This window comes from Salmo salar, chromosome 23 (genome assembly GCF_965601325.2).
Source record: "Salmo salar chromosome 23, fSalSal1, whole genome shotgun sequence".
In the NCBI taxonomy this organism is placed as follows: Eukaryota; Metazoa; Chordata; class Actinopteri; order Salmoniformes; family Salmonidae; genus Salmo; species Salmo salar.
This window is the reverse complement of record NC_138313.1, coordinates 10,203,778-10,216,332: the sequence shown is the minus strand read 5'-3', so window position 1 is coordinate 10,216,332 and position 12,555 is coordinate 10,203,778. Positions and strand designations below refer to the sequence as shown.

Here is a 12,555-nt window from a genome sequence, read left to right as displayed (position 1 = left end):
TTTGTAAACAACAATGAAGGCAATGCGAACGCCAGCCAGAAAATGTGCCAGGGGGAAAAAGTTTGTGCTACACTGCGCAAATGTCTGCATACATGATCTGGGGAAACACTGGGGAGGTTTCTTGGGCCCTCATCGAAGAGAGAAGTTGTCAGTAAAGCCTCAAACATAAATTGTCTGCAACAGTGAAATGGGCTACTTCTATGTGAATTTATGAGAAGGTGGAACACAACTCAATTAAAACTTCTAAGAAAATCATTTCAAATTGACAAGTTGAAATATAGTCTATAGATAATTGGCAGGCAGTGTGTGTCTTAGTTTGAGCGCAGCTCAGGTTAACTGTCCTGTTGAGTAACAATCACATTTTGGAACAGTGAGTGCATTCTGACATCACGTGCCTAAAACAACTCATGCTGGGGGCGACCGTTAGAGATATTTGGAACTCACATGTGAAAAGGTTAACAAAACATCTACAGTAACTTAGAAAGGGGTTAATAGCAAGCAGAAACAAGGTTTTCTAAGTTCCAGATCATCTAACTGGGCTGTAGGCAGTGTGCATCTAGGGTTGGCTTTCCCACTGTCCCACAAAAAAACTCACGCTGGGGCGACCGTTGGAGATATTTGGAACTCATATATGAAAAGGTTAAAGGAATAATCAATTCAAAAACAATCAAAAACTAAAGCAAATTGTCACTTGCCACATCATCATGATGATGCATGACAATTTGCTTTTTGTAAGTTCTATATACTGAAAACTTGATTGCTGACATGCAAAACATTTTGGGGATTGTATCAACAGTGGACTAATGAAAAAAAGTTTAAGTAATATCCATTAGCCTCTGAATTTGAGGTCCAGATAGATAAGCCACCTGGCCATTAAAGCAATTAACATCCTCTATCATCTTCAGACAAGAGGGTGAAGGAGGGATGAGATGTATTTACCACTCCTTACCGAGACGCGGAGGGACAATGAGAATCATCAGGGGACCTGCTGTGGTGTTGGACACGTTGGCTGTTACAACGACGATACTGCTGACCGCGAAGATGACGATAGAACAGGTGATTGAATCCTTTCCCACACAGTCCATGCTGTCAGTCCCATGTGTGGTGTTTACCTCTCTGTCAGACTGTGATCTGAAAAAGACAGGAGATATTTATTTACTTAACCAGATCAGCACATGGTCTGTGTCCAAAATGGCATGGTATTCCCTAAAGTTGAAGTCGGAAGTTTACATACACCTTAGCCAAATGCATTTAAACTCAGTTTTTCACAATTCCTGACATTTAATCCTAGTAAAAATTCCCTGTTTTATGTCAGTTAGGATCACCACTTTATTTTAAGAATGTGAAATGTCAGAATAATAGTAGAGAGAATGATTTATTTCCGCTTTTATTTCTTTCATCACATTCCCAGTGGGTCAGAAGTTTACATACACTCAATTAGTATTTAGTAGCATTGCCTTTAAATTGTTTAACTTGGGTCAAACGTTTCAGGTAGCCTTCCACAAGCTTCCCACAATAAGTTGGGTGAATTTTTGCCGATTCCTCCTGACAGAGCTGGTGTAACCGAGTCAGGTTTATAGGCCTCCTTGCTCGCACACACTTTTTCAGTTCTGCCCACAAATTTTCTATAGGATTGAGGTCAGGGCTTTGTGATGGCCACTCCAATACCTTGACTTTGTTGTCCTTAAGCCATTTTGCCACAACTTTGGAAGTATGCTTGGGGTCATTGTCCATTTGGAAGACCCATTTGCGACCAAGCGTTCCTGACTGATGTCTGAGATGTTGCTTCAATATATCCAAATAATTTTCCATCCTCATCATGCCATCTATTTTGTGAAGTGCCCCAGTCCCTCCTGCAGCAAAGCACCCCCACAACATGATGCTACCACCCCCATGCTTCATGGTTGGGATGGTGTTCTTTGGCTTGTAAGCCTCCCCCTTTTTCCTCCAAACATAACGATGGTCGTTATGGCCAAACAGTTCTATTTTTGTTTCATCAGACCAGAGGACATTTCTCCAAAAAGTACGATCTTTGTCCCCATGTGCAGTTGCAAACCGTAGTCTGGCTTTTTATGGCGGATTTGGAGCAGTGGCTTCTTCCTTGCTGAGCGGCCTATCCGGTTATGTCGATATAGGACTCGTTTTACTGTGGATATAGATACTTTTGTACCTGTTTCCTCCAGCATCTTCACAAGGTCCTTGCTGTCGTTCTGGGATTGATTTGCACTTTTCGCATCAAAGTACGTTCATCTCTAGGAGACAGAATGCGTCTCCTTCCTGAGCGGTAAGACAGCTGCGTGGTCCCATGGTGTTTATACTTGCGTACCATTGTTTGTACAGATGAACGTGGTACCTTCAGGCATTTGGAAATTGCTCCCAAGGATGAACCAGACTTGTGGAGGTCCACAATTTTTTTTCTGAGGTCTTGGCTGATTTCTTTTGATTTTCCCATGATGTCAAGCAAAGAGGCACTGAGTTTGAAGGTATACCTTGAAATACATCTACAGGTACACCTCCAATTGACTCAAATTATGTCAATTAGCCTATCAGAAGTTTCTAATATCATGACATCATTTTCTGGAATTTTCCAAGCTGTTTAAAGGCACAGTCAACTTAGTGTATGTAAACTTCTGACCCACTGAAGTTGTGATACAGTGAATTATAACAATTGTTGGAAAAATGACTTGTGTCATGCACAAAGTAGATGTCCTAACCGACTTGCCAAAACGTGTTAACAAGAAATTTGTGGAGTGTTTGAAAAACTAGTTTTAATGACTCCAACCTAAGTGTATGTAAACTTCCGACTGTAGTAGTGCACTACATAGGGAATAGGGAGCCATTTGGGACGTAAACAAATGCCAGCCTAAATAAATATACGCTCATACAGTACAGATAATAGGCTAGTGTAGTGTGGAAATCATAGACAAAGCACAGGTCAGGGTGCAACCTAGCCTGGTCCCAGATCTGTTTGTGCTATCATGTCAAATTCCTTGTCATGCCATGTTTGAAATGATTGCACAAACATCTGGGACCAGGCTAGATGCAATCCACATGAAAGCAATGAGCAAGTAAAAGCACTTTGGCTGCATTTACACAGGCAGCCCGATTCAAATTTTTCCCCCAATTATAAGCAAAAGATTTGATCTGATTAGCCAAAAGACCAATTATTGGAAAAATATTACAATTGGGCTACCTGTGTTAACACAGTCTTTGTGACAACTGCTGATACATTTGATTGATTGACAAGTTGACCTTTAACTGTTCAAACATCAAACACAACTCAGATACTGTCTGAGTATGGAACAAGATGATCCTGTTTGAATGACTGTATCAAAGGCTTATTGAGTGACAACAGTAGTTTGTTCTTGTTGTCTGTTTAGCAGTGCCAGCAATCCCAGTTGTGCTGGTGTGTTATCAACCAGCCAATAATTGATCTGCTACCTGCACAGCAGTAGATTCACCTACAACCACATGCTTAACCCTGCTGTGGGAGATGAATAGGCTCATAGCACACACACACACACACACACACACACACACACACACACACACACACACACACACACACACACACACACACACACACACACACACACACACACACACAGGTAGGTTTTTGGCCAACACTAGACAGGAATAACAAAAAGTAATGGGAGAGGAGAGAGACTCTAGAGAGTAGCAGCAAGTTAAAGTAACGGGTCAGTGAAAACAGAATATTAACTTTTAAAAGTGATATTAACTCATACCCAAGCAATATTGTTGACTCATCCTACACTTGTATTTGTGGCCAAAGCATAAATTGCATTAAAAAAAAAACACTTTAAAAAACCCACCTCCATCTTGTATCTCAAATGGACCGTTTAAAAAATGCTTGCTCTTTCCTCATAGAGGATGATGTCATCCTATTTCATAATGTAATTAATTATAGGTCCTATTTAATAGAAATCTGATAACACTGGACTGTTACTTTAAATTTAACTTGATACTCACACCAAGCGCTGCAAGCAAATTGTCACCGACCCAGGAGTGGAGTTGTCTGAAGAAGTGGCGCGGTGCTTTAGATCACATATTACATTTTCCCAGGTCTCATCGACACGACACAGGATGTCCCAACAGGTGGCTGGAGAGAGATTCAATTAGCATGTTTGCATCAAGTTTGTCTGTCTGACTGTCTGTCTGGTCGCTGTAAAACCCAATCTACACTCCATGACCAAAAGTATGTGCACACCTGCTCGTCAAACATCTCATTCCAAAATCATGGGCATTAATATGGAGTTGGTCCCCCCTTATCTGCTATAACAACCTACACTATACTGGGAATAGTGCTGCGGTGACATGCGAGGTCGGGCCCTGACGTTGGGCGATTAGGCCTGGCTCGCAATTGTGGTTCCAATTTATCCCAAAGGTGGTCGATGGGGTTGAGGTCAGGGCTCTGTGCAGGCTCCAAACCTCAAGCTTTTGAACGGTAGTGTATACCGGAGGTACACAATACCTGCGTTAGACAGAGTTATTTTGATAAGAGGGGGTGAATGAATGAATAACATCTTCCCATTCACTGTGTGTTTAATTCATCAAAGAGGATCCTGAGATAACGTTGGCCAGATTCAAGGTCTATTTTTCCGAATATGTTCCATGGCTTTTTTGCTATGACTGTCCTAATTGGGTGTGGGTTTATTATTTATTTAACTAGGTGTGTGTGTGTGTGTGTGTGTGTGTGTGTGCGCGCGCGCACCGGGGCCTCCCACTCCTCTTTCTATTCTGGTTAGAGCCAGTTTGCGCTGTTCTGTGAATGGAGTAGTACACAGCGCTGTACGAGATCTTCAGTTTCTTGGCAATTTCTCACATGAAATAGCCTTCATTTCTCAGAACAAGAATAGACTGACGAGTTTCAGAAGAAATGTATTTGTTTCTGGCCATTTTGAGCCTGTAATCGAACACACAAATGCTGATGCTCCAGATACGCAACTAGTCTAAAGAAGGCCAGTTTTATTGCTTCTTTAATCAAGACAACAGTTTTCAGCTGTGCTGACATAATTGCAAAGGGTTTTCTCATGATCAATTAGCCTGATAAACTTGGATTAGCTAACTCAATGTGCCATTGGAACACAGGAGTGATGGTTGCTGATAATTAGCCTCTATACGCCTATGTAGAAATTCCATAACAAATCTGCCGTTTCCAGCTACAAGTCATTTACAACATTAACAATGTCTACACTGTATTTCTGATAAATTTGTTGTTATTTAAATGGACAAAAAAAATTGCCTTTTTTCAAAAACAAGTACATTTCTAAGTGTCCCAAACTTTTGAACGGTAGTATATACAAAGCATCTCTGAGGAGGAGTGCTGATTAAGGAGCAGGTCCCCAACTTCCATTCATTATGATTTAAAAGGCAGAACTGATCCTGGCTCAGCACTGCTACTCTTTGTGAATACGGGCCCAGGTCTAGTAGAGAGAACTATCACCCAGTAACTGTAATGTCATTAAAACAGAGCAGAACTCTAACCTCCACTGGGATCGGTCTCCTGGGGAGGTATTAGTGTGCTTGTGGAGTTCCTAAAGAGGCACTGGGGTGTGCGTGGGTGTCCCAGATCAGATGGTGCCCTCCTGGACCCCGCAGACCCCTCGTCATCTCCCTCTCTCCCATGATGAAGCTGGGCTGGGGGTGAGGCACAGCAGAGCTCTGTCTGCCAAGGGAGGTCTAGAACGTCTCCATGGGGGAATTCTTGCATAGGCTCCAGAGACACAACACCTTAGGCAGAAATGGGAAGTTTACATGGTTGACATGAAATGACATCAGACCCAGGGCAGAAGCTGTGGCATGATGAAGCTGGTAACACCAGAGCTGTGGGTTTATTTCTTCACATGGTATTCCATCCCCACAATATTTATTTCCAACCGTTACAATAGCATTTGTTCCTAGGCAGAATCAAAAATATTTAAATGGAGGTCATTGATGTAAATTGATAATAATGATACATTCATCAATTAAAAAGATCAATCATTCAAGACATGTTCATGAAGTTGGAAAAAGTATTATAAAAAGGCAATACTATTGTTCAGAGAACATCAGTAGAATAAACTCTGGTAACCTCAGTCTTTACCAGAGGGATTCTATAGCTTAAGGATACAGTTGAAGTCGGAAGTTTCCATACACTTAGGTTGGAGTCATTAAAACTTGTTTTGCAACCACTCCACAAATTTCTTGCTAACAAACTATAGTTTTGGCAAGTCAGTTAGGACATGTACTTTGTGTATGACACAAGTAATTTTTCCAACAATTGTTTACAGACAGATTATTTCACTTATAATTCACTGTATCACAATTTCAGTGGGTCAGAGGTTTACATACACTAAGCTGACTTGCCTTTAAACAACATTCCAGAAAATGATGTCATGGCTTTAGAAGCTTCTGATAGGCTAATTGACATCATTTGAGTCAATTGGAGGTGTACCTGTGGATGTATTTCAAGGCCTATCTTCAAACTCAGTGCCTCTTTGCTTGATATCATGGGAAAATCAAAAGAAATCAGCCAAGACCTCAGAAAAAAAATTGTAGACCTCCACAAGTCTGGTTCATCCTTGGGAGCAATTTTCAAACACTTGATGGTACCATGTTCATCTGTACAAACAATAGTACGCAAGTATTATTCTGTCTCCTAGAGATGAACTTACTTTGGTGCGAAAAGTGCAAATCAATCCCAGCACAACAGCAAAGGACCTTGTGAAGATGCTGGAGGAAACAGGTACAAAAGTATCTATATCCAAAGTAAAACAAGTCCTATATCGGCATAACCAGAAAGGCCGCTCAGCAAGGAAGAAGCCACTGCTCCAAAACCACCATAAAAAAGCCAGACTACGGTTTGCAACTGCACATGGGGACAAATATCGTACTTTTTGGAGAAATGTCCTCTGGTCCGATGATACAAAAATAGAACTGTTTGGCCATAATGACCATTGTCATGTTTGGAGGAAAAAGGGAGAGGCTTGCAAGCCAAAGAACACCATCCCAACCATGAAGCACGGGGGTGGCAGCATCATGTTGTGGGGGTGCTTTGCTGCAGGAGGGCCTGGTGCACTTCACAAAATAGATGGCACCATGAGTATGGAAAATTATTTGCATATATTGAAGCAACATCTCAAGACATCAGTCAGGAAGTTAAAGCTTGGTCGCAAATGGGTCTTCCAAATGGACAATGACCCCAAGCATACTTCCAAAGTTGTGGCAAAATGGCTTAAGGACAACAAAGTCAAGGTATTGGAGTGGCCATCAAAGCCAAGACCTCAATCCTATAGAAAATTTGTGGCAGACCTGAAAAAGCGTGTGCGAGCAAGGCCTACAAACCTGACTCAGTTACACCAGCTCTGTCAGGAGGAATGGGCCAAAATTCACCCAACTTATTGTGGGAATCTTGTGGAAGGCTACCCAAAACGTTTGACCCAAGTTAAACAATTTAAAGGCAATACTACCAAATACGAATTGAGTGTATGTAAACTTCTGACCCACTGGGAATGTGATGAAAGAAATAAAAGCTGAAATAAATCATTCTCTCTACTATTATTCTGACATGTCACATTGCTAAAATAGTGGTGATCCTAATTGACCTAAGACAGGGAATTTTTACTAGGATTAAATGTCAGGAATTGTGAAAAACTGAGTTTAAATGCATTTGGCTAAGGTGTATGTAAACTTCCGACTTCAACTGTAAATACTGAACATGGTTCTATTTCAACAGGTGAAACAATGTGACTGACACGTCATAGGGATACAGTGCCTCAGGGAGACAGAGTATTTTTTATCACCTTTATTTATCTAGGAAAGTCAGTAAAGAACAAATTCTTATTTTCAATGACGGCCTAGGAACAGTGGGTTAACTGCCTTGTTCAGGGGCAGAACGACAGATTTTCACCTTGTCAGCTCGGGGATTCAATCTTGCAACCTTTCAGTTACTAGTCCAACACTCTGACCACTAGGCTACCTGACGCCTCTGACGATGGAAGAGAATGACAACAACCATCCTCACCATCCTCCATCCCACCAGACCCCCTCTGCCCAACAAAACCAAACCTCTGCAGCCTCCTCCAAGACCATGATTCATTCCACCCATTAGAAGGATTGTTGCCTTACACATTGGATGACGTCCAACATTAAAAGGATGGGTAATCGCAGAGAACAGCATACCTCTATTTTGATCACACAGTGTCACACCATTGAAATGCAACACTTATTGGCCCTTTTGATTTTGCCAATAATGGACTGTATTGTAAGTAGCTAAGGGGTGTGATAGTGTGTAATGCAACGTTTCCCAAACTATGTCCTCGGGATCCCAAGGGCTGCATGTTTTGTTGTTTTGCCCTAACACTACACAGCTGATTCAAACGATCAAAGCTTGATGATTAGTTGATTATTTGAATCAGCTGTGTAGTGCCAGGGAAAAAAACTAAACGTGCACACCATGGGGTCCCGAGGACCGAGTTTAGGAAACCCTGGTGTAGTGGATGTGATAGTATAGGAAGAGGCCCTGTGTTTTTGTGTATACGAATACAAGTGCACTGTACTGTATTTGCTGACATGGGTAGGCCTAGTTCCGGCGAAAAGCTGCCAGGGAACTAACTACATGTAACATGTAACTGCATGTGGCGTTTTATCTGAAATGTTTGCTATTCATTATTCCAGGGTAGAGGTGAGTGAAATTGTGCAATTACAGGCATAACCCCCTTTACGATCCGTGTGGGCACATGCACAAAGCACTCGAGGCAAAGCAGATTAAGCACTGCCTTCGTCCAATCCGGAACTAATGCTGCTCTGATCTCACGCATCCCATTCAGTCCTGGCAGATTCTCTCGGTCTACGCGAAGGAATCTGCCCGCGGGAGGTTGTAGGGGAAGTAATGTGGATGGACGCAGTGAGATAGTTACGATTCTTCTCATGGGGAAGGAACTCAACTCACCACGGGAGATGATGAGGATATGCACCAGGAATGTTAGCATTGCAGACAGGATCCTGCAGAGATAGAGAGAGAGAGGAGGAAGAGGGAACGAGAGTGAGCGAGGGAGAGATAAAATGTTTACATTTTCTATCAGTTATGGGAGATGGTATAGGGAGGAATTTAGAGAGGGAAGGGGAATCAGGAGAGATGTACAGGTGAATAAAAGGAGAAACAGATGAATAAAGAAAGACAAGATAGAGAACATGAGATAAAAGAGAGAGACAGAGAGATAGATGAAGAGAGGAAAGCAGAGAGTCTTGTCAACCCAATGCTGACTCAACCCAAAACTAGTTTCACGGGAGAACAGGAGAGTGTTTTACAGTAGGTACTAAAGTCAGCAGTGTCACTGAGCTTCATCAGGGCCTTTAGTCACAACGTTGAGTCACTGACGTGTTCTTCCTGTCTGGTTTTGCATCCCCTCGGGCTAGTGAGGTGGGGGAGATCTTTGTGGGCTATACTCGGCCTTGTCTCAGGGTCTGTTGATATCCCTTTGGCAAAGTGGGTGGGGTTATATTCTGCCTGGTTGGCCCTGTCTGGGGGTATCTTTGGATGGGGCCCACAGTTTCCCTGAGTACCTATGCTGCAGTAGTCTATGTGCCAGGGGGCTTGGGTAAGACTGTCCTATCTGGTGTAATTCTCCTGTCTTATCTGGTGTCCTGTGTGATCTTCGGTATGCTTCCTCTAATTCTCCCATCTCTCTCTCGCTCTCTCTCCCTTCCCGGAGGACATGAGCCTCAGGACTACCTGGCCTGACGACTTCTGGCTGTTCCTGTCTCCAATCCACCTGGTCCTGCTGCTGATCCCATTTCTGTTGTTCTGCCTGTGGCTATAGAACCGTAACCTTGTCCCGGACCTGCTGTTTCGACCTTCTTCCTCTCTCTCCCCCCCCCCCCTCTCTCTCTGCTGCACCTGCTGTCTCCTGATGTGCTGACCTGTTACACCATCTACAACTACTGTGATTATTATTTCACCCTGCTGGTCATCTATGAACATTTGACTGCCCACCCCTCAGAGCCTCGTTCCTCTCTCTAAGTTTCTTCCTAGGTTCCTGGCTTTCAAGGGAGTTTTTCCTAGCCACATTGTGTCTACATCTGCATTGCTTGCTCTTTGGGGTTTTAGTCTGGGTTTCTGTATAAGTACTTTCTGACATCTGCTGATGTAAAAAGAGCTTTATAAATACATTTGATTGATTGATTGATTGATTGATTGACTGACCACACCACGACCACAGTATTCCACAGTATTCTGCTGTAAAGGCCTGGGTGTTGCCCACAATCATACTTACATTGTCTTCATGAGTTAGAGTTGGCGAGCATGGCCTCTACTGCGGTTGTGATGACTCTCACTGAGGAGAGAGCAAAGGTAGAGAGAACCTTAGGGACTATTTGGGAAGACACAACACATTTTACATTTGAGTAATTTGGCAGACAGTCTGATCAAGAGTGACTTACAGTTTGTGCATTGATCTTAAAGGAAAAATCCACTAAACAAAATCATATGATGCAAAACGCATCAAAACTTGCTGACATGCAAAATATTTTGGGACTATATTAACAGTGGACTAATGAAAACATAAAAGGATCGTTTTTGAGTGGATTTTTAGTCTGTACTTTAATAAATCATGTTGATTTAAAAATGACATGTCACTGCAACTCAGATAATAATACGCCATTTCAGTTTCAAGTTTTATTAGTAATATGTACAGGATACACATGGTATACAAAGTCCAACGAAACGCTTACTTGCAGATTCCTTCGACAATGCAACAACAATAAGAAATAATAAAATATAAGAATATGAACATAAAGTAAATGGCTCAGTAGAATAGAATAAACATTTTAGCATAAGTATAATACAGGAAACACAAATAATAGTCCAATATTTACTCATGTTTTGGGGAAGGGAAGATTGGGGAGGAAGTGTTTAAATTGTGCAGTATTTATCAATCATAATAAGAGTCTGGTAGCAGAAGTTGTGATGTGTGTGTAGCATGAATGTATGTGTCTGTGTGTGTGGATATGTGTTCGTCTGCGTGGGTATGTGCATGAGTGAGTGCCTGTGTGCTAAGGTAAGGAGAATCAGAGCTGGTGGTCAGTCCAGTTCAAGTGTTCAGCAGTCTGATGGCTTGTACAGTAGATAGAAACTGTCTCTGAGCCTGTTGGTATGAGACCTCATGCTCCGATACCGTATGCCTGACAGTAACTGAGTGAACAGCTCGTGGCTGGGGTGTGTGGGTTCCTTGAAGATGCTGCAGGTATTCTTCAGGCACCATTTCGAGTAGATGTCCTGGATGGGTGGGAGCACGGTCCCAGTGATGTACTGGGCTGTATACACCACACGATGGAGGGCCTTGAGGTCGTGAACATAGAAATTCCCATATCAGGCCGTGATGCAACTGGTCAGCACACTCGCGATGGTGCAGCAAAAGTATTTGGAGATGACCCAGTGTAGTTGTCTGGGTGTAGCTGGTGCAGAGGAGTCAGGTGCAGGACAGCAGAGATGAGTAACACAAGTAACTTTACTCAAATATTCCAATAACATGTCGTAATACCGAGACCACAAAAACGGACCGAACATACATAAAACAATCAAACACAAAAACCATGGGGAAAACAGAGGGTTAAATAATGAACATGTAATTGGGGAATTGAAACCAGGTGTGTAAAACAAAGACAAAACAAATGGAAAATGAAAAGTGGATCGGCAATGGCTAGAAGGCCGGTGACGTCGACTGCCGAACGCCGCCCGAACAAGGAGAGGGACCGACTTCGGCGGAAGTCGTGACACCCAGGGTGGCACGCCTTAGGAAGTAGAGATGCTGTTGCACCCTCTTGGTCCATGTCAAGTCCTCTGTAATGTGGACGCCGAGGAACTGCTGACTCTCTACTAGAGGTCGCCCCGATTAATCGGCATGGCCGATTAATTCGGGCCGGTTTCAAGTTTTCATAACAATCGGTAACCGGCCCTTTTGGACGCCGATTGTGGCCGATTACATTGCAATCCATGAGGAAACTGCGTGGTAGGCTGAACACCTGTTACGCGAGTGCAGCGTCAAAAGGACCTTGTGGCTGCAATGAGCCAAGGTAAGTTGCTAGCTAGCATTAAACTTATCTTATAAAAAACAATCATTCTTCACATAATCACTAGTTAACCTAGTAATATCATCAACCATGTGTAGTTAACTAGCTTGTCCTGCGTTGAATATAATCAATGTGGTGCCTGTTAATTTATCATCGAATAACAGTCTAATTCAACTTCGCAAAACGGGTGATGATTTAACAAGAGCGCATTCGTGGAAAAAAAACACATTCGTTGCACAAATGTACCTAACCATAAACATCAATGCCTTTCTTAAAATCAATACACAAAATAATGTTTTTTTAAACCTGCATATTGTGTTAAAATAAATGCATGTTAGCAGGCAATATTAACTAGGGAAATTGTGACACTTCTCTTGCGTTCAGTGCAGGCAGAGTCAGGGTATATGCAACAGTTTGGGCCGCCTGGCTCGTTGCGAACTGTGTTTCTTCCTAACAAAACCATAATTAATTTGCCAGAATTTTACA

The 12,555-nt window shown here is 42.5% G+C and overlaps 1 protein-coding gene across 2 annotated transcripts in view; it reads right to left on the bottom strand.

The window, feature by feature from the left end:
* lepr2 (leptin receptor 2) overlaps positions 1-12,555 on the bottom strand; it is a 63,611-nt gene that overhangs the window by 35,412 nt on the left and 15,644 nt on the right. The window contains exons 2-6 of one of the 2 annotated variants that reach the window (XM_014168839.3): positions 10,275-10,334; positions 8,951-9,003; positions 5,506-5,751; positions 3,991-4,120; positions 950-1,131 (exon numbers count right to left, since the gene is read on the bottom strand). In XM_014168839.3, the coding sequence (XP_014024314.3) occupies positions 950-1,131; positions 3,991-4,120; positions 5,506-5,751; positions 8,951-9,003; positions 10,275-10,285 (622 nt within the window). In that variant the 5' untranslated portion in view covers positions 10,286-10,334. 2 annotated transcript variants of the gene reach the window in all.